The sequence below is a fragment of the Gopherus evgoodei genome, chromosome 12 (assembly GCF_007399415.2).
Source record: "Gopherus evgoodei ecotype Sinaloan lineage chromosome 12, rGopEvg1_v1.p, whole genome shotgun sequence".
NCBI classification, from domain to species: Eukaryota; Metazoa; Chordata; order Testudines; family Testudinidae; genus Gopherus; species Gopherus evgoodei.
This window is the reverse complement of record NC_044333.1, coordinates 513477-535136: the sequence shown is the minus strand read 5'-3', so window position 1 is coordinate 535136 and position 21660 is coordinate 513477. Positions and strand designations below refer to the sequence as shown.

The 21660-nt window shown below is 47.3% G+C and overlaps 1 protein-coding gene across 1 annotated transcript in view; it reads right to left on the bottom strand.

Annotated features, from left to right (window-relative positions):
* Positions 1-21660, bottom strand: part of CFDP1 (craniofacial development protein 1) — a 137392-nt gene that overhangs the window by 80981 nt on the left and 34751 nt on the right. Inside the window, exon 5 of the mRNA XM_030581732.1 lies at positions 7149-7259. Within this exon, the coding sequence (XP_030437592.1) occupies positions 7149-7259 (111 nt within the window). The remainder of the gene's footprint in view (positions 1-7148; positions 7260-21660) is intronic.

Here is a 21660-nt window from a genome sequence, read left to right as displayed (position 1 = left end):
GCCCCATGCTGCACCCTGTACCCCTTCTGCACCCCAACTCACTGCCCTGAGTCCCTGGGGGCAGGGAGGGGGCGGAGTTGGGGTGGGGATTTCAAAGGAGTTGGAATGGGGGCAGGGAAGGGGTGGAAAGAGGCAGGTTGGGGCGGGGCTTCATGGAAGGGGTGGAGTGGGGGCGGGGTCAAGGGCGGTGGGGGGGAGGTGTCAGTAATGCGGCCCTCTGGCCAACGTACTAGTCCTCATGTGGCCCTCGTGGTCATTTGAGTTTGAGACCCCTGCCCTAAGCCATGTCAGTTTGAAACAAAGTAACTATTAGCACCCAACTGCCAGTGCCATACTTTAACCATTAGGCGGCAATGCTTTCCCTCACTTCCCATTCCAATACAACAATGCCCAGCACCAGACGATACAGGGGGCTCCCTCTGCATGTTTGCAAATGGTTCAGAATAAAAATACAGCCACCTCCATTAGCAGCTGGTTTCCACAACCATTCTCGGAGAGAGAAAAATGCACGTGACACAGGAGATGGAGGTAGAGGACAGCAGGCTTCTTGGAAGCCCTGCTGCCTGGAGGGAAAACTGCCCCCCAACTTTCATCAGAGAACTATAAAAGGACCCAGTTTCAAGGGGTTCGTTTGTATTTTATAAGACAGATGCTTTAGAGAGTTTAAGTCCTCAAATAGCTGAGATTCCATTCTGCTGAGCTCAGACAAGACTAGGAAAAGAAACAGCTGATCCCAGTTAGCCTGGCCTGGGGAACCTGCTCAGGCCGATCAAGGCAAAGAAATACAATGAGGCATGGAGCGGCCTGGGCTCTGCTAAGCCAAAGTTAACCCCCACCACACACTTGCAAAAGTGGCAGTGGGGCAGGGCGCCAGGGGGACGGATTCTCATCTCACCCTGTTGTGACTCAGGCATCACTCCATCCATGCGGGTAGAGTTTTACCCATTCCACACAGGCAAGGGAGAAGAGATTGAGGATCTGTGATCTCCCTCTTGGAGGAAGATATTGGCTGCATTCTTTGCTTTGAGCCCAATGTACCAAACACAAAGCAAGAGAGCTCTCCAAACTCCGAGATTCCCCTCCCCCAGTTCTCCCGCAGTCCTGAGAAAATGCTTAATGGCAACCCCGCAGTGGGAACTGGGGGGTGGAGGGAGGAGATCCTGAACAATAACCTGGCCTAGTTAGTAGAGCAGGGGTAGGCAACCTATGGCACGTGTGCCAAAGGCAGCACGCGAGTTGATTTTCAGTGGCACTCACGCTGCCCGGGTCTTGGCCACCGGTCTGGGGAGATCTGCATTTTAATTTAAGTTTAAATGAAGCATCTTAAACATTTTAAAAACCTTATTTACTTTACATACAACAATAGTTTAGTTATATATTATAGACATAGAAAGAGACCTTCTAAAAAGGTTAAAATGTATTACAAGCACACGAAACCCTAAATGAGAGTGAATAAATGAAGACTCGACACAGCACTTCTGAAAAGCTGCCGACCCCTGTGTAGAGTCTCAGCTAGGGCCCAGCCCTGTGCAGTGCTAGCAGACTCAGCTCCCAGTGACTTCAACAGGGGCACGCTCAAGGGGTCAAGCTGCTTGGAATGCCCTAAACAGGATAATAAGGCAGCTGCACCCTTGTTTAGTCAAGCTGATGACACCCGTTCTTTCCCAGCCTTAAAACACTGCTCCTTCCATGGCAATTAATCTCAATGTAATAAACAAACAAAAGTGTAACTTTAAAAAACAATTGCCCTGGTGGATCAAAGAGGAGTCAGTCAAGAAATCAATAGTCAGCAGAAGCTAACAAGGGAAGTGTCCAGGGAGATGCAAAGAAATAACAAGGACGATAATAAAAACAGACCAGAGACCTGTATAGAGCTCGCTCCATTGGAAAAGCCAATGCCACATTGAAAATAGCTCATCTTCCAAACCCAAGTGGAATTAATAAGAAATATGTAAAACTAACTGTGGGGCACAAGTCGCACCCTGGCAGCCTCACCTCATTATGAGAAGAAAAATATATATGTCATGTACTGTTCGCCTCCAGACAGTTGGCACCAGTGCAAGCAGCCAGGATTTCTCATCCCAGCTGGGAGTATACTGCCCCCTAGAGCACAGCCGGGGCACCGGAGAGAAGCACAGGCATGGTTCTTGAAATGGTTAGTGAGGACTCAGCTGCCCAATTACATCGTGCACTATTAAAAAGAAAATCAAGTCCAAGCAAGAGTGAACTCTTCGTCCTCTGTGCTACTCTGATGGTTATAGGCAGACCTCCTTTTTCACTCCTCACTGGTGAGCTCTGCCACACCTAAATGACTGACAACTCAGCATAACCCAAGGACACAGGAATCAGGAGTGCAGAAGAAAGGAGGCAGATCGAGCTGCTGTGAAATCAGCAAAGTGTTCCAGGCAAACCAGAGCATGTGGTAGCCATGAGGGACAGCATTCTTTTGCTGCTCCAGTTTTAATGGTGTAGTAGCACTGGCCTCCTTAACCAACGTCCACTCTGAAAATGGACAACCTTGTCATTTCTCCACCACTCAAACTGCTGCACATCCTCCATAGCAGACTGGCAGATACCAAGATCCTGGGAATACAGGACTCTTCTGTTGAGGAACCCCAGGCTCTGGTGCTAAAATGCTCCATTAAGACCCAGAGCATTACTTCTGAGCTATGAGGAGGTTGGATCTAAAGGAGGCTGGTGCACATCTCTAGGCAGAGGAGCCCTGGAAAGAAACCTGAGGAACAGCCTCGCTTGGGGAGCAAGTTCAGCTGAGGTTTATGGGGGTTGGGATGCAGCCCATGCACATGCTCCCAGAAAGAGTCCCACAGCTGCTCCTCCCACTACCTTTAAGGCTGAGGAGGAAACAAGGCCTGACAGCACTTCTGCTGGGATGCGGCCACATGGCCCAGTGGAAGGCAGGGAGTCAGCATTGCCCTTTGCAGTACTGCTCGGATGGCAATCACCTGTGCAGTGGTTTTCCTCCTCCATGTTTCTAAAAGCAAAGGGCAGACTCTCCTCAGGCCAATGAAGAATTGGCTGAAGCAAACAGGGAGATCAAAGGTTGTGGGAGAAGCGCCTGACCGGAAAAGAACTTACTGGGCAGGTATTTCTCTGGCTTTTGCTCTTATTGAAGATCCTCATGCTTGGCTAGGAGGAGTCACATAGTTTCAGCATCTCTTTCAGCCTGATCCTACAATGACATCACAACCCTGCGAGCCAAATCCAGCTCTTTGTGCTAACGTGCACCCCTCCCACTGAAGTCACTGGGAGTGGCACCTGCCTGCTTCAAAGGTGGATTTTACCCTGTGTTCCTGTCAGCCCGTAAAGCAAAAAGGCCTGGGAAGTCACAAACCCAATACTGTAATTAAACAGGGAGGGCACAGCTGGGTTGAGAGTTCAAGCCCCTGTTTAATGACAAACAGCTCTGACAATAAACAAACATGAGAACAAAGCTGGTGGAAAATCCCTTGCTCCTTCCTGGCTTAAGTTCAACCCAAGTACAAACATCTCCCTCCAGCCCCTTTTCAAATCAAATACATTGATTAAAACAAAACCAAAAACTTACAAGAGTGAGGAAATTCAGAGTGGAAGCAACTTTGCTCCTTAACCAAGGAGCACAGATCAAGCAGCATGGATGGCTGCCTATATGGAGGGGGGGAGGAAGATACAAGAAAGCATTGGGGCACAAATATTAGGGAATGATCTTTCTCAATCTTTCGCTGAACTCCCTTGGTTTGAAGTCAATGCTATTCACATGCAATGTGATTCCAGCAGCCTGTTTGGAGGTTCCTCCAGCTTCATTTTATGTCCTCATTACCTTGCATATTGAAGGGCTTTTTTAAGAGCGTGGAGTACTCATGCTATAGACCACAAGGCTCTACTGTGTCACCGAGAACTACTAGGGACTGGCTAAGCATGCATGTTATTGACTAGACAGACTGTAACGGCTTCCCCAGTGTGAGCTCAGATGCACAGCAGTAAGAAATACTGCAGGAAAAACCACATGGCTTTTTGGCATGGCATTTTATGGCTGAGAGCCCTTGCCCAATTTTAGGGATAGCAAACAAATGCTGACAGCTGGAAGGCCTTCTTAATGCTAGCTGACGCTTGTGGCTGTGACCATAAATTCGAACAAACTAGCACCACAATGGTAATGCAGCCAGGTAAGTGGTGTCAAATGGCAGTCTGATTTGCCAGCAAATCACTAATGAACATCACCAGGGGCATCCATGCAATGGTCCGTAATCATAGTTCAGAAGCCAGGGCATCATTGTGGGACAACTCTAATGCATCAGAATAAGGAAGAGGCTGGGAACCAAACAGAAGGCTCCCGAGGACTGACCTTGGGAAGAAACTCTGCTGAGGGAACAGGGTTCGTTGCCTTTTATTCCTGGCTTTATTTAAAGCCAAGCGTTTAGTTTGCTCCTTTCCAGAACTGCTACCTTCCTCCTCCCCTCCCACCCCAAACCATTGCTTTTTATAGCACATCTGGTGTGGATGTCAAGCATGCCCTGGATATTTCCATTACATGCATCTGAGGAAGTGGGTATTCACCCACGAAAGCTCATGCTCCAAAACGTCTGTTAGTCTATAAGGTGCCACAGGATTCTTTGCTGCTTTTACAGATCCAGACTAACACGGCTACCCTCTGATACTTAAGCATGCCAGAAATGCATTTTCAGCCCCACGGGTCCCTTCCCCAGGACAAGTTAGTTACCAGGGCTTGCTAAGGTGGAGATGAGAACAGGATGTTTGATTTTGCTACCATTGCTTTCCTGGATTACTTCAAGCTGTTTAGATAAAGGAAAGTAAATAAATATGGGGCAGGCTGGCTGCATGCAGAATCAAAACAAACTGCTTGCAGGATGAGGGAGGAAAAGCCTACATAGAATCCACTCTTCGTTATTAGAACTGTATCTTACACTTCAGGGGTCCAAAAGTACAATCCAGTCAAAGAGCAGGTCATTTCACAACCGACACATACTCCTCTTTGGGATCACTGATCAATTACTGGATCTCTGAAGGCTCCAACAACAGCACAACTTTAATTACTGAGGGTTTGTATTTCAGTAGCTTCTAGAGACACTAGTCAATATCAGGGCCCCACTTTGCTAGGTGATGTAATACACGAGGGGCAGACGGTCCCTGCCCCAAAGAGCTCACAGGGTGCTAAACAGACCAGACAAAGGGCAGCGTTATCATCTCCAACCAGACTTCTCGCACATAGAGCTTTCATGTCAGAGCAGTCTGGAGATCCTCACTCCAGGAACATGGAGTCAGTGCCCAGACACTAGCTGAGCTCAGTGTCTGGAAACTGAGCATGTTTTTTAATGTAAAGGTGCCTTATTCTGGCTTAAAGACACAAATCAGGTCTGTTAGTAATTTTCTTACCTGAAAGTACATTGGCCGGTTTCCAAACCGGGAGCAGAATTCTCTGAAGCACATTTACCTTTGTGCTTAAAGGAAAGAGTCCGAATGGATGGTCAGAGCAAACGCACCAGGATGGATTATCCCCAGTGACGTGTACAAAGAAATTCATGTACAGTAAAAGTCTACTGGGAAGCCTGCTTAGAACAGCAAGATATTAGGATATCATAGCAGTGCCCACTGACTTGCATAGACTGACTTTGCAACAGTCTAGTGCCCTTTGATTTTTTTCCTACTTGAACTCATTCCAAACACTGAACTAAATAAAGCCCCACAATGTATGCATGTGCCATCATGACAGTATGCCGTAGGGCTTAGAGTGTTTTGGCGCATAGATGCCAGTGAAGGGGATGTCAGAAGTGCTTTTGGCTGAGTCAAGTCATTAGGCTGCGCTACAAACTGCTGGTCTGCAGCTAAATGTTACTCTACAACGTCAGACCATGCATGACATGCCTCCCCTCACTGGCACCCAACTCGACAACCTCGGCTCATGTTTTCAGCAGGCTGTTCCTGGTCTCAACTGGGCAGGGATCTAGTAGGAGGCAACTGGCCCCACTTCATTCACTCCAGAAGCAGGATGTTTTAAAAGAGTGCCCTCATTACTCATTCAATATATTTGTGTGGGGTACTAAGACTTCTGGGGGCATGATCTTTAGTGCTGCAGTAAACTGAGTCACATACACATTATTGCAAAGTGTATTGTGAGAGAACTTGTCTGTCCTTTCTTGGCACTCAGGGGGGACTGTAAGGGAGGCAGTGCAGGAGTTGCTAATCTGCGTCTACCCTGCACACTTTTTATGTTAACAGCTGACAAGCTGTGCTCTGTATCTCCTGAGAGGCAGCCTACTCGAGTTCAAAGCACCCACATTCCAGTGAAGGGTGCATGTGTGTGGACAGGATTCAATTTAGACACAACCTTTAACCCAAGTTAACTTTGTTGCGAAGAATGCCCTACATGACAAGCACACTACTCCAGGATTCTGCCACAAGTGACAACACTAAGCTTATATACACATTCATTCCTCGAAGGACCAGACTCATCCAAGGAGTATTAGAAGTCTTCATAATGGTCTGTTTACATTCCCCCAATTTAGCTAACAGGCAAGACAATATTCAGACAGATAATTTCAAAGTTGACGATCCAGCTGCAGACGCTGAAGAACTCAAGCTTTACCAGTTAATATCAGAATTAACTCACAGCAAGAAACTGTCCTTTCAAACACACGCTTTAGGCTGATGAAATAACAATTTAGTGGTTTTCATTCTAACCACATTCCGATCAAACTCATTTTAGGTCACTCCAAACACAAAGAGATGGCTTAGGCCTAGAAAAAAATCCCCAATAGAACCTGGAAGCATCTCTTGTGTGCCCTAGCTGGGTAAGAAGGTTGCCCTGAGTTTTTCAAGCTGTTCATAAGGACGAGTGTCACAGATCCATGGAGGGGATCTGACAGTCTTTTCAGACCTTTAACATCACCTGTTGAGACGAGATGATGTAACAATAGAATTAGAGCCTGATCCTGAGAACTACTGAGTCCTGGGAGTTGTGCATGCTCAGCACCTCACAGAATCAGGCCTCGAGTGCTCCGTCCTGCTCCCACTGAAGTCGATACAAAGCTTCCTTTGGCTTTGACAGCACAGGTTGGGCCTTACTCCCCAAGCAGGCCTCCTTCCTCCCCACAAGCTCAGGCACCCCCTGGATGTAAAACACATGCACTCACCCAGAGACTGTTGGAAGGGAAGCAGGAGCCATTGGCTGCGGTTTCTCCTTCTCTTGCTGCTTCAGAAAGAATTTGGCTTCTTTTGAGGCAGGATCCACTTCTTTAGTCACCCTGTGGCACAGGAGAGACAAAGCCATGTGTCAAAGCAGAGACTCACACAGAATGAGAATGAGAGATCCAGCAAGAGAGCACAGGAAATATCTGTACCAAAGGCAACACTGGGCCACATGCATTGTGTTAATTCCCCTTCTATCAACCTTTGCAGGCGGAATCAGCATGTCTTGATGAGATCCCATTCCAGTTGCAAACTGTCTGTATTCACGTCACAATGAAATGACAGCAGATTAGAGCTAACGCGGCTTTAGAAATGAACAGAAATGTTTTTATTCATTCAAACAGGCCCATCTCGCTGGAAGCTACTGAATACCCCAAATGGGTCGCTGGAGGCAAGTCTGTTCTTTAATTGGGTGCTTGATTTCCTCATTTGCTGGTCTTCTGTGATAGCATCTCTCCTACCCACACTTCCCCACCAACAATGGACTGGGCTGGTGACTACCCCAGTGACTGATGCTGGAGCAGAGAACATGTCTATAGTGACCACGCTCCGACTTAATGCTGAAAGCAGAAATTTGCTACAATTTTCTAGCTGCTATTTTCGTTTCAGGCCTAGAGGATACAAAATATTGAACTTATTAAAAAAAAAGTCAGCATTGCATCTGCTATGGAGAATACAAATATTAGAAAGAAAATCTCCAGAAAACTACTCTGTAATGAACCATTCAAAATATCCAGCTAGTTTAGTCTCCTCATTTTTGCTGCCTGCCCCTAGCAATGTGTTTTGCAGGCACTCAGCTGCTCCTAATGAGCTTGTCCTGTTTTTTCAAACTAAAAGCCTCACTCTCTTATACAAAACTTAGAGCCTCTCACAACCTCCTTGAAGTTCAGCATCCGCAGCCTGAAAACACCCTAAAGGAAGTGGTGTGCCCCCATGCAGCTAATCACTGCTCCTTTTGGACAGCCTTCGCCCCACCCACTGCCAGACCTCACCTCCATTCATTCCATTTGCTGGATCTGCCCGCTGAACAGACTCCTTTCAGGTCAACACAAATGTTCGTTCTCTTGGAAAGTGACTGTGTAAAAATCTCTTCCTCTGATTTCTAAGACCTGCTGCCTGGCAAAATCCAGACCCACCGCTGCTAACTTTTTACTCCTCATAACCCTGCTGAGCCAATGCCGCCATGAAGAGCAAGCTGGAGCTACCTGGGTCCCTACATGGGACATGAAACAATTGTTGACTATAGACTCAGACCTGAAGGTTATCGTGTCATCTAGCCTGATCTGAGCATTGCAGGCCACAGAACCTCACCCACCCACTACTGTAACAGATCCATAACCTCTGGCTGAGTTACTGACATCCTCAAATCTTGATTTAAAAACTGCAAGTTACAGAGAATACACTCTAGTTCAAACCAGCGAGTGACCCTGCCCCATTCTGGCAGAGGAAGGTGAAACCCCCCCTGGGTCCCTGCCAAACTGACCTGAGGGGAAATTCCTTCGCAACCTCAAATATGGCAATCAGTTAGATCTTGAGCACTTCAACAAGGCCCACCATCTAGACATCTGTGAAAGAATTTTCTGTAGTAACTCAGAGCCCTCCACATCTAATGCCCCATCTCTGGCCGTTGGGGATATTTGCTACTAGCAGTTGCAGACTGCCTAAAATGGCATGCGTCCCATCTCATCATGCCATCCCCTCCATAAACTTATCAGTCTTAAAACAAGCTAGGTTTTTTGTCCCCATTGCTCCCCTTGGGAGGCTGTTCCAGAACCTCACTCCTATGATGGTTAGACACTTTCATCTAATTTCAAGCCTAAAATTGTTAATGACCATTTCCACATTATCTCTATTTGTTCTTGTGCCCATATTGGCCCTTAACTTAAATAACTCCTCTCCCTCTCTGGTGTTTATGCCTCTGATGTATTTATAGAGAGCCATCCTAGCTCCCCACAGCCATCGTTTGGTTAGGCTAAACCAACCAAGCTCTTTGAGTCTCTTCTAGTAAGGTAGGCTCTCTTTTCCTCGGATCATCCTAGCAGCCCTTCTTTGCACCTGTTCCAGTTTGAGTTCACCTTTCTTAAAGCTGGGAGCCCAGAACTGCACACAGTATTCCAAGTGAGGTCTCACCAGAGCCTTGTATAATGGTACCAACATTTCCCTGTCTCTACTGGAAATACCTCACCTGATGCAGCCTAGCATTGCGCATCACATTGATGTCTAACAGTCATCCTGTGATCAACCCATACACCCAGGTCTTTCTCCCTCTCTGTCACTTCCAACTGATACGTTCTCAGCTTATAGCAAAAATTCTTGTCATTAGTCCCTAAGTGCATGCCCCTGCACTATTAAATTTCATCCTATATCTATTATCCCAGTTTTCAAGATCCTCCAGATCTTCTCAGATGACATTCCGATCCTCCTCCATATTGGCAACACCTCCAACTTTGCATAATCCCCAAATTTTATTAGCACAGTCCCACTTTTCATGCGAAGGTCATTAATGAAAATGTTAAATAAGACTGATCCCAAGACTGATCCCTGAAGAACTCCACTAATAAGCTCTCTCCAGCCCAATAGTTCCCCTTTCAGTATGACCTGTTGTATTCTCCCCTTTAACCTATGTTCCAATCAGTTACACCAGAGCACATCAAAGGAATGCAATGAGGTTACACAGGGGTCACTGAGGTCAGAATCTGTAACCGTTTATTACAGCTGATGTGCGAGAGGAAAACCCAGCCTAACTCTCATATCCTTGGATAAGTTTCCAAGACTGGCAGTGAGAAAAATGCTGTCGACTTGTTGACTTGGAGACATTGACAGGAGAACAGATGAGGAATTCCCACAGTGCTGTTTATACAGAGTCAACATTCCGCGACAACAGCACCTTAAGGCCAGCAAGATGTAATAAGGTGAGGGGATGAAGGAAAAAGACCTTCATCTTCCTCCCTGAAGCCCAAATATGGAGGGAAAGGAATGTTGAAAAGTAAATTAACATCTGTGTTAATTGATTCTTGCCCCAGCCTTGTTCATTCAGTGCAGAAAGGAGAGATTAGCTTCATTTTAGCTTTGCCACCTGCATTTCGAATGGGTAGCAGTCACGTGGACTGAAGTCTGTTTCAAAACAAGGAATATTTAGAAGTGTCTGCAGATCAGATTGAAAGGGGAAAAATTAATTCAGGAAGAAGCAAAATCCTTGTTACAGCAGCATTACAATTTAGAATATCCAGAACATGCTGCCCATGCACAGCCCTCAGAGATAATGTTCGTGTCGTGCTGTATTTATATACAACCAGTTATTGTACTTTTCATTAATTTCATTAGACAGAATAAACTCATCGCCTTTATGCGGCAATTAGCTGGAACTCCCCAAAGAGGCCTATCAGCAGTGGATGCCGGGCTCAGATTAAAACCATTGCAGTGTCTATTTATAAATGCACCAGCTTGAGGAATAAGCTCAATTCCCCTCACTGCTGTGCAGCAAAATAGGCTCTCCTGCATTTTGCACAAAGATGACAGCTCATGTAGATGCTATCCTGGCTGTTATCAGCCCCGCACATGCTTTCACGCAGTCCTGAAGTGTGCCTCCAAGGCATAAAGACAGTGACAAACAGCCATGAGAAACATCAAAACAACCCAAGGGATACAGAAGTTCAAGAGACATGGAACGGAACTCTGTGGCTCTACTGTCCCCTGTTCTCCAATTTGCCAGGGGAGCTTTCCACTTGGGAGCCAAACTCTCTGTTCAACTCCTTTCTGGAACTTGATAGCCTTGGCCTGGGGAAGACGGCAAACAGAGAGCAGCAGTCTGGGAATAAAGCAAGGGTTACAGGAGGAAAATTTAAACTGGGAGCATGCCTCTATTAACTCTGTATGCTCCGATCAAGAATAATGGCCCATAAGCTCTTTAGAGCAGGGACAGCATCTAGCATAATGAAATGCTGATCCTGATTGGCCCCCATCACTCTGGTATCTGAGCACCTCACAATCTTTACTGGATTTATCCTCATTTGCACCCATGAGGCAGGGCAACCCTATTACTCCATTATACAGATGAGGACTGGAGACACAGAGAGACTAAGTGACTTGCCCAAGGTCACCCAGGCAGTCAGCAACAGAGGAAGGAAGTGAACCCGGGTCTCCCAAGTCCTAGGTTAGTGTACCTAATAATAGCAGTGACTGCATGGGAGCGTATGTTGGCTTTGAGCAGATCCTCTCCTACTGGTGCTGCCTTCAATGACACACAACTGGAAACAGCTCACAATATTCTGCATTTCTGGAGCTCTTTTTCTCAGGCAGCGCACCAGCATTTAACCTCACAACCCCACTGTGTATTTGTTAGTGCTGAGCGAACTGCAGTGCGCAAGATAAGCCACAGTACATGCCCAAGGTCACAGAGCCAGGAACAGCACTCAGGAGTCCTGGCTCCCTCTGCTCTGGTCTCACCACAAGACACCATTGCCCCCAAATTATTAGGAAAGAAACTGGCCAAAGAACATTATGAAGTTTAAGATTCCCAAGAAAATCTCTGACTAGATTTGCTTGTGTATAATGTGACAAAGAGCATACAGCAGAGATGCCCAGTGAGCTGAGCTTCCATAGTTCACCCCCACCTAGCGCTAAACCCAGCAAGACTACAGCTAGATCCCTCAACGAGAAGGCAGGATCAGTACCGAGGAGGCCCTCTGCGCTTCAGTGAGAGGAGACAGGCTTGCTTCACACCTCGGCTTAGAGCAACAGCAGTGGTGGCTGGATGTACAACAAAGCACTTTGTCTGCAATTAGTTACCACTCCTTCTGGCCTGTCAACAGCTGCTCTGAAATTACTTTTAAGAAATCATTAGCCATCGCAGCACCAAGATACAGGTGCAGTGCGCAGCCTGTTTCGCCAGCTCTGCACAGCTGGGGACAGAGACAAGCATCAGGAAACGAATTAAAATGAAGAGAATTATCTCTGAAGATCATTCCATCACAAGAGATCTATACTGCCTCATAAAATGACACAAAAGAATTCGGCAGCAAGGTACGGCTGGGCCGAAGCCGGCAATGACTTTGCATCGTTCCAACGTAATTGACAAATGAAAGAATATTAAAAGGCTCTGATGGGCACCTGCTCAGAGCTTGTACATTTCATCCATCCTCAGATCCCTGGCCAAGCGAAAGTAATAATGGAGGCCAGGTTCTCAAGAGACAATAGCTTACCATGCACTAACCTAGGCACTCCCTGCTCTGCACTAACAGAACTGGGAACTGCTAATCCATCTGGAAGAAACAACAGTGATTACTAAAGAAAATTACAAGACCTTTTGCTACTAAATACTTGGTAGGTAACTATTTGCCTGGCTGTTTACCAGGATCCTATTCACACTTTCTTACCCAGGAATAAACATGAAAATAAATATATTGTCAGCATTAAAATAAGTACAGACGTGTCTCGTCCACTCACGTACCCCGTAATTTGCACACACAAATCTGCTGCCTCTCCTCATTTCTCTATGGAGATTTAATACAGTAGCTGAGTGTTAAAATGAATTTCCTCAGACTTGTACAAAATATAATAATACGAACATTATTGTCATTTGTATGGCATTAGCATAAGGAAAGGCAGTGTTGCCTAGTGGATACAGCAAAGGACTGCACTCAGGAGACCTAGCTTCTATTCCTGACTGGCAGTGGCCAGATGAGGACCTTATGCCAGTCATGTTCCCACTCTGTGCCTTAGTTTCCCCATCTTTAAATTGGAGATGATGTTACTGACCTCCTTTGTTAAGCAGTATGAGATCTACTGATGAAAGGTGCTAAATAAGAGCTAGGTATTATTAGTGCCTGGGAACCCCTGACACAGGGCACAAGACAGCACCTTCCCCAAAGACCATATATTCTAAGTACAGTACTAACGATATCACTAAGGGTGTCTAACTTTTACAAGCTACATATGAGATTGAGTGAATACTTGAAAACTAACCTAAGCCACCTTTATCAAACAAACGCATAAAGCGTTTTGCAGTACAGTGACCTTGCTTTTGAGATATTAAATTGTGAAACCCAGCACTTCACAAGTCTTCCAGTCATTAGTGAGGGTCTGACTACAGGGCCTGAAAAAGTTTAACGACATCCTCCTCCTATCTGGCTAGTAGTTCTTTTGATCCAGTTTTATAAATAATATTTCATTCATAGATCTCAAAGCACTTCAGAAGGAGGCCATATTACATATGGGGAAAATTAAGGAAAAGAAAAGGAAAGCAACTTGCCTACAGTCATAAGACAGGTGAGGTGCAGAGCTTGGAATAGAGCCCAGGACTACGGAGTCCCTCTCCACTAGACCAGTGGTTCTCAAAGTCGGTTCGCCACTTGTTCAGGGAAAGCCCCTGGCAGGCTGGGCCTGTTTGTTTACTTGACGCATCCGCAGGTTCAGTCAATCACGGCTCCTACTGGCCGTGGTTCACCACTCAAGGACAATGGGTCAATGGGAACTGCGAGAAACGGCGCGGGCCGAGGGATGTGCTGGACGCCTTCCCGCAGCCCCCATTGGCCTGGAGTGCAGAACCTGCAGACGCGGCAGGTAAACAAACCAACCAGAGGCTTTCCCTAAACAAGCAGAGGACCGGCTTTGGGAACCATTGCTCTAGATCACATTGCCTCACACAACTTCACCATGGACAGACAGAACAAATACAATTTCCCTCAATGCAGCACCTCCTGTTTTTACCAGGAGCCTTATGCAGACAGACAAGCAACCCTTCCACCCCACTCTGCATCCCCAAACTCAAAACCTAAAACCAGTATTCTAACAACCATTTCTTAACGCAGGACGAGTAAGCGCAGTCGACGGGGGTGCCGCAGCAGTCGACTCGCCGCTGTGAGGATGGCCACGTAAGTCGAACTAAGATACTTCGACTTCAGCTACACGAATAGCGTAGCTGAAGTTGCGTATCTTAGGTCAAATCCCCCCTGCTAGTGTAGCCCAGGCCCTAGCCTCACATCAGTCCTTGGAAAAATCATGGAGCAGGTCCTCAGGGAACCAATTCTGAAGCACTTAGAGGAGAGGAAAGTGATCAGGAACAGTCAGCATGGATTCACCAAGGGCAAGTCATACCTGACTAACCTAATTGCCTTCTATAACGAGGTAACTGGCTCTGTGGATGAGGGGAAAGCAGTGGAGGTGTTATTCCTTGACTTTAGCAAAGCTTTTGATAACGGTCTCCCACAGTATTCTTGCCAGTAAGTTAAAGAAGTACGGGCTGGATGAATGGACTATAAGGTGGATAGAAAGCTGGCTAGATTGTTGGGCTCAACAGGTAGTGATCAACGGCTCCATGTCTAGTTGGCAGCTGGTTTCAAGCGGAGTGCCTCTGTCATAACATATTCCTAGATTTGGACCTTAGCGTCCAAAATATGGGTGTTAGCATGAAAACCTCCAAGCTTAGTTACCAGCTTGGACCTGGTAAAGCTACCACCACCCAAAAAATTAGAGTGTTTTGGGGCACTCTGGTCCCCCCAAAAACCTTCCCTGGGGAGCCCAAGACCCAAATTCCTTGAGTCTCACAACAAAGGGGAATAAACCATTTCCCTTTCCCCTCCTCCTTCCAGGTGTTCCCTTCCTGGGTTCCTGGAGAGATACACAGAAGCAAGCTCCGTGAATCTAAACAGAGGGATTCCACCCTCCCTATTTCCAGCCCTGGAAACACAAGTACCGAGAGAGAGAGCCAAACTCCCCCCCACCCCCCTCCTTCACCCAGAGGGAATGCAAAGTCAGGCTAGTAAATCTAACATACACACATTTCCCCCTGACTTCTTTCTCCCACCAATTCCCTGGTGAGCTACAGACTCAATTCCCTGGAGTTCCCCACTAAAGAAAAACTCCACAGGTCTTAAAAAGAAAGCTTTATGTAAAAAGAAAGGAAAATACATAAAAAATGGTCTCTCTGTATTAAGGTGACAAATACAGGGTCAATTGCTTAAAAGAAATATGAATAAACAGCCTTATTCAAAAGAACACAATTCAAAACACTCCAGCAACTACAAACATGTAAATACAAAAGAAAATAAACAATAACCCCTATTGTTTTATGATCTTTGTACTCACAACTTGGAAACAGAAGATTAGAAAGCTGGAGATAGAAAAATCACTCTCATAGCCGAGAGGGTCAGACACAAGACCAAGAACAAAGAACTCACACCCAAAACTTCCCTCCACCCAGATTTGAAAAAGTCTTGTTTCCTGATTGGTCCTCTGGTCAGGTGTTTCAGGTTACTCCTTTCCAGGTGAAAGAGACATTAACCCATAGCTATCTGCTTATGACAGCCTCAAGGATCGGTTTTGTTCAATATCTTAATTAATGATCTGGAGGATGGCACGGACTGCACCCTCAGCAAGTTTGCAGAGGACACTAAACTGGGAGGATCGGTAGATACGCTGGAGAGTAGGCATAGAGAACAGGGGGACCTAGACAAATTAGAGGATTGGGCCAAAAGAAATCTGATGAGGTTCAACAAGGACAAGTGCAGAGTCCTGCAGTTAGGATGGAAGAATCCCATGCACTGTTACAGACTAGGGACCGAGTGGCTAGGCAGCAGTTCTGCAGAAAAGGACCTGGGGTTACAGTGAATGAGAAGCTGGATATGAGTCAACAGTGTGCCCTTGTTGCCAAGAAGGCTAATGGCATTTTGGGCTGTATAACTAGGGGCATTGCCAGCAGATCGAGGGACGTGATCATTCCCTTCTATTCGACATTGGTGAGGCCTCATCTGGAGTATTGTGTCCAGTTTTGGGCCCCACAGTACAAGAAGGATGTGGAAAAATTGGAAAGAGTCCAGCAGAGGGCAACAAAAATGTTTAGGGGGCTGGAGCACATGACTTATGAGGAGAAGCTGAGGGAACTGGGATTGTTTAGTCTGCAAAAGAGAAGAATGAGAGGGGATTTGATAGCTGCTTTCAACTACCTGAAAGGGGGTTCCAAAGAGGATGGATCTAGACTGTTCTCAGTGGTGGCAGATGACAGAACAAGGAGTAATAGTCTCTAGTTGCAGTGGGGGATGTTTAGGTTGTATATTAGGAAAAACGTTTTCACTAGGAAGTTGGAGAAGCAGTGGAACGGGTTACCTAGGGAGGTGGTGGAATCCCCTTCCTTAGAGGTTTTTAAGGTCAGGCTTAACAAAGCCCTAGCTGGGATGATTTAGGCTTGGCTACACTGGCGCTTTACAGCGCTGCAACTTTCGCGCTCAGGGGTGTGAAAAAACACCCCCCTGAGCGCTGCAAGATACAGCGCTGTAAAGCCTCAGTGTAAGGAGCACTGCAAGCTACACATGTAAGGGATGTGGTTTATGTGCAGCATTGGGAGAGCTCTCTCCCAGCGCTGGCGCTCCAACCACGCTCACACTTCAAAGCGCTGCGTTTGAAATTTCAAGTGTAGCCATACCCTGAGTTGGGGATTGGTCCTGCTTTGACCAAGGGGTTGGACTAGATGACCTCCTGAGATCCCTTCCGACCCTGATATTCTATGATTCTATGACTATCAGCACTCAAGTGGTTTAGCTGAGTCCTCGCTGCAAAGCGGGTGGGTCCCAGCTGAGGTTAAATCATAGTTTGGAACTGATACTCCCAGCAAGGTCAGCTAACCTGGTGTTAAAGCACCTCTAAACCCTAGTGTAACTAGGAGGCTGCCACGCGAGCACCCACTTGTGGCCAGGGATGCCTCTGCAGTGTCCTGCCTACTGCTTCCCTTTCTTCAGGGCTCCTTAAACCAGTTCCACACTGTCTCTCTGCTATTTGCAGCCCTTCTTGGGGTCTGGTTTCTCCATCAAGTTAACGAAGTTCCCAAAAAGCAAACACAAAACCAAATCTTTCACCCAGCCCTAAGCTGGGTGCTGCTCCTCCTTCACAAGGTCTGAGCAGCTGGGAAGATGCAAGGCCTGGCTTACCTTCCTTTTCTTCTCCCAAAGGAAAACAAAATGTTCAGCTGGGTGTTCTTCCCCAGCCCCAAATCCCTTCTTCAGGGACAACCGCAGAAGACCCCCTCTCCCCACAGATCCCCTTTAGCTCTCATCTCACTGAGCTCCCTGACGCTTTATAGTAGGGTGACCAGATAGCAAGTGTGAAAAATCAGGACAGGGGGTGGGGGGTTATAGGAGCCCATATTTCAAAAAGTCCCAAATATCGGGACTCTCCCTATAAAATCAGGACATCTGGTCACCCTGCTTTACAGCTTGGTTCAGCCCTCTCTTGTTAACTGCCTTCTCTGGGAGCACCTGCTTTGGTACAGGGGCGCTGGCCTTATTTCAATCACAGAGGGTCAGCCACCGCGTGACACCAGGTAAAGTTTGGAGTATGTGGACACAAGGGGGGGGGTTGGGCTAATACCTGGATCAGAGCTAGGTTAACTGCAGTGAAGAAATGCCCATAGTTACCCCTAGTCATTGGGTAGCTGTAAAAAAAAGAAAAACAGACATCCCTCCCACTCCCAGCCATTTTCCATGCCAAGGAGCCCTTGCCTCTGCAAACAAACTGGGAAATGGGAGAATAAGGGTCTGTCTACACTACGGGATTATTCCGATTTTACAGAAACTGGTTTTTAAAAACAGATTGTATAAAGTCGAGCGCACGCGGCCACACTAAGCACATTAATTTGGCGGAGTGCGTCCATGTACCGAGGCTAGTGTCGATTTCCAGAGCGTTGCACTGTGGGTAGCTATCCCATAGTTCCTGCAGTCTCCCCCGCCCATTGGAATTCTGGGCTGAGATCCCAGTGCCTGATGGGGCAAAAAACATTGTTGCGGGTGGTTCTGGGTACAGCCTCACCCCTCCCTCCATGCAAGTCACAGACAACCGTTTCGCACCTTTTTTCCTGAGTGAACTGTGCAGACGCCATAGCACGGCAAGCATGGAGCCTGCTCAGCTCAAGACAGCAATCATGGACGTTGTAAATACCTCGCACATTCTTGTGCGGTCTATGCTGAACCAGGACCTGCAAAACCAGGCGAGGAGGCGGAGGCTATGGCAGCGACGAGAGTGATGAGGACATGGACACAGAATTCTTTCAAACTGCGGGCCCCTGTGCTTTGGAGATCACGCTGGCAATGGGGCAGGTTCTAGCCACTGAACGCCAATTTTGGGCATGGGAAACAAGCACAGACTGGTGGGACTGCATAGTGTTGCAGGTGTGGGACGATTCCCAGTGGCTGCGAAACTGTCGCATGCATAAGGGCACTTTCATGGAACTTTGTGACTTGCTTTCCCCTGCCCTGAAACGCCAGAATACCAAGATGAGAGCAGCCCTCACAGTTGAGAAGCGAGTGGCAATAGCCCTCTGGATGCTTGCAATGCCAGACTGCTACCAGTCAGTCGGGAATCAATTTGGAGTGGGCAAATCTACTGTGGGGGCTGCTGTGATGCAAGTAGCCAAAGCAATCATTAAGCTGCTGCTACGAAAGGCTGTGTCTCTGGGAAACATGCACGTCATAATGGATAGCTTTGCTGCAGTGGGATTCCCTAACTGTGGTGGGACGATAGATGGAACCCATATCCCTATCTTGGCACCGGAGCACCAGGGTACCCAGTACATAAACTGAAAGGGGTACTTTTCCATGGTGCTGCAAGCAATGGTGGATCACAAGGGTCGTTTCACCAACATCCACGTGGGATGGCCAGGAAGGGTTCATGACGCTCGCATCTTCAGGAACACTACTCTGTTTAAACGGCTGCAGCAAGGGAATTACTTCCCAGACCAGAAAATAACAGTTGGGGATGTTGAAATGCCTATAGTTATCCTGGGGGACCCAGCCTACCCCTTGATGCCATGGCTCATGAAGCCATACACAGGCAGCCTGGACAGTAGTCGGAGTTGTTCAACTACAGGCTGAGCAAGTGCAGAATGGTAGTAGAATGTGCATTTGGCCGTTTTGGCGCACATTATTGACTCGCTCATACCTCAGTCAAACCAAGGTCCCCTTTGTTATTGCTGCTTGCTGTGTGCTCCGCAATCTCTGTGAGAGTTAGGGGGAGACCTTTATGGAGGGGCGGGAGGCTGAGGCAAATCACCTGGCCGCTGATTACACGCAGCCAGACACCAGGGCGATTAGAAGATCACACCAGGAAGCAGTGCGCATAAGAGAAGCTTTGAAAACCAGTTTCATGACGGGCCAGAGTAGTGTGACTGTTGCATTTGTTTCTCCTTGATGAACCCCCCCCCCCCCCGATTGACTCATTCCTGTAAGCCATCCACCCTTCCCCTTCAATTACCACTTACTTTCTAAGGAAATAAAATCACTCGTTTAAAAATCATGTATTCTTTATTTATTAATTATAAAAAGAGGGAGAGAACTGACAAGGTAGCCCGGGTGGGGTTTGGGAGGAGGATAGGAGGGAAGGAAAAGGCCACTAAAAGAATTTCAAAATAATGACAGCCTTTTGGTTGGGCTGTCCATGGGGGTGGAGTGGGCAGGTGCACAGAGCCTCCCCCCACATGTTCTTAGTCGTCTGGTGGATGAGGAGGCTAAGGAACATGGTGGGGGGGGAGGAGGGTGGTTATACAGGGGCCACAGCGGCACTCTGTGATCCTGCTGCTGTTCCTGAAGCTCCACCAGACGCCGGAGCATGTCCATTTGATCACGCAGCAGCCCCAGCATTGCATCATGCTTCCTCTGATCTTCCTGCTGCCACGTCTCATCTCAACCGTCTCTCCTCTCCTCACGTTTACTGGCATCTTTCCTGTACTTTGATACCACGCCCTTCCACTCATTCAGATGAGCTCTTTCATTGTGGGTCACTTCCATGATTTCCGAGAACATTTCGTCTCGCGTCTTTTTTTTCCGCTACCTTATCTGATAGCCTTCGGGATGGAGTAGGGAGGCTTGAAAAATTTGCAGCTGCAGGAGGTAAGGAAAAAAGGGAGAGAAGTATTTAAGAAGATACATTTTACAGAACAATGGTTATACTCTTTCACGATGAACAAAACTATACACATTACATAGCACATGTAATCTCAGTACAAGGTCGCATTTTGCATCTTAATATTGAGTGCCTGAGGCTTTGGTATTAGAGATCACAGATGCAGGTCTGGGGAGCAGAATTCGGCTTGCATGCAGCCATGGTAAGCCATTGTCTTTCGGCTTCTTCAGCCTTCATATATCCAGAGCCCTCCTTTCCCAAAAAGCAAGCAAAGCCCGTTGATTGCTGCTTCTTTCCTGTTAACGTGCAGCACCAGATCTGCCCCCATCCAATTCTCTGGGATGATCGCTTTACCCCTTACAGCACCGCGTGGCTGGTATCATGGAAGATCGCTGCTAGCCACCCTCCCCCCACCGCATGGCTGGTAGCAGGGAAGATCCCAACTAGCCAAACGCGAAAAAGCTCAGCGCCCATCACCTCCCCTCCCCCTTTTTGGCTAATTTCTTTTAAGACACAGGCAAACTGCCCAGCCATCTCTGCCCCTTAATTAAATTCCTGTACTTCAACCAGGTTACCATGAACGATATCACTGTCCTGAGGATAACACAGCGAGATAAAGAACAGATGTTGCTTGAATGCCAGCAAACACTGGGACCATACGCAGCTAGGCTTTGTCATGCAATGATACCAAATTACTTGCTACATGCATGCCGTGGTCAAGTGTCCTACCATGGAGGACAGAATAAGGTTGCCCTGCCCAGAAACCTTCTGCAAAGGCTTTTGGAGTACTTCCAGGAGAGCTTCATGGAGATGTCCCTGGAGGATTTCCACTTCATCCCCAGACATGTTAACAGACTTTTCCAGTAACAGTACTGGCCGCGAATGCATCCCAAGTCCTCAGGGCAAATTAATCATTAAAAAAGCCTGTTTTTAAACCATGTTTTATATTTACAAAGGTACACTCACCAGAGGTCGCTTCCATGGCTTCATTGTCTGGGATAGTGGCTTGGGAGGGCTGGGAGGGTACTTCTGTCAGGCTGAGAAAAAGCTCCTGGCTGTTGGTGAGAACGGTGTGCTGTGTGCTCTCTGCAAGCTCGTCCTCCTCTTCCTCCTCCTCATCTTCCCTGTCCGCAGAATCCTCAGGCACAGCTAAGATTACCCCCGCCTCGGAATCCATGGACAGGGGTGGGGTACTGGTGGCGGACCCTCCTAGAATTGCATGCAGCTCAGCGTAGAAGAGGCATGTTTGCGGCCCTGCCCCGGACCTTCCATTTGCTTCTTTGCTTTTCTGGTAGGCTTGTCTGAGTTCCTTAACTTTCACATGGCACTGTACTGAGTCCATGGTGTGGCCTCTCTCCATCATGGCCTTGGAAATTTTTTCAAACGTTTTTTCATTTCATCTTTTGGAACGGAGTTCTGTTAGCATGGAATTCTCTCCCCATACAGCGATCAGATCCACTATCTCCCGTGCGCTCCATGCTGGAGCTCTTTTTCGATTCTCAGACTGCATAGTTACCTGTGCTGATGAGCTCTGCATGGTCACCTGTGCTGATCGGCGCTCCACGCTCCAAA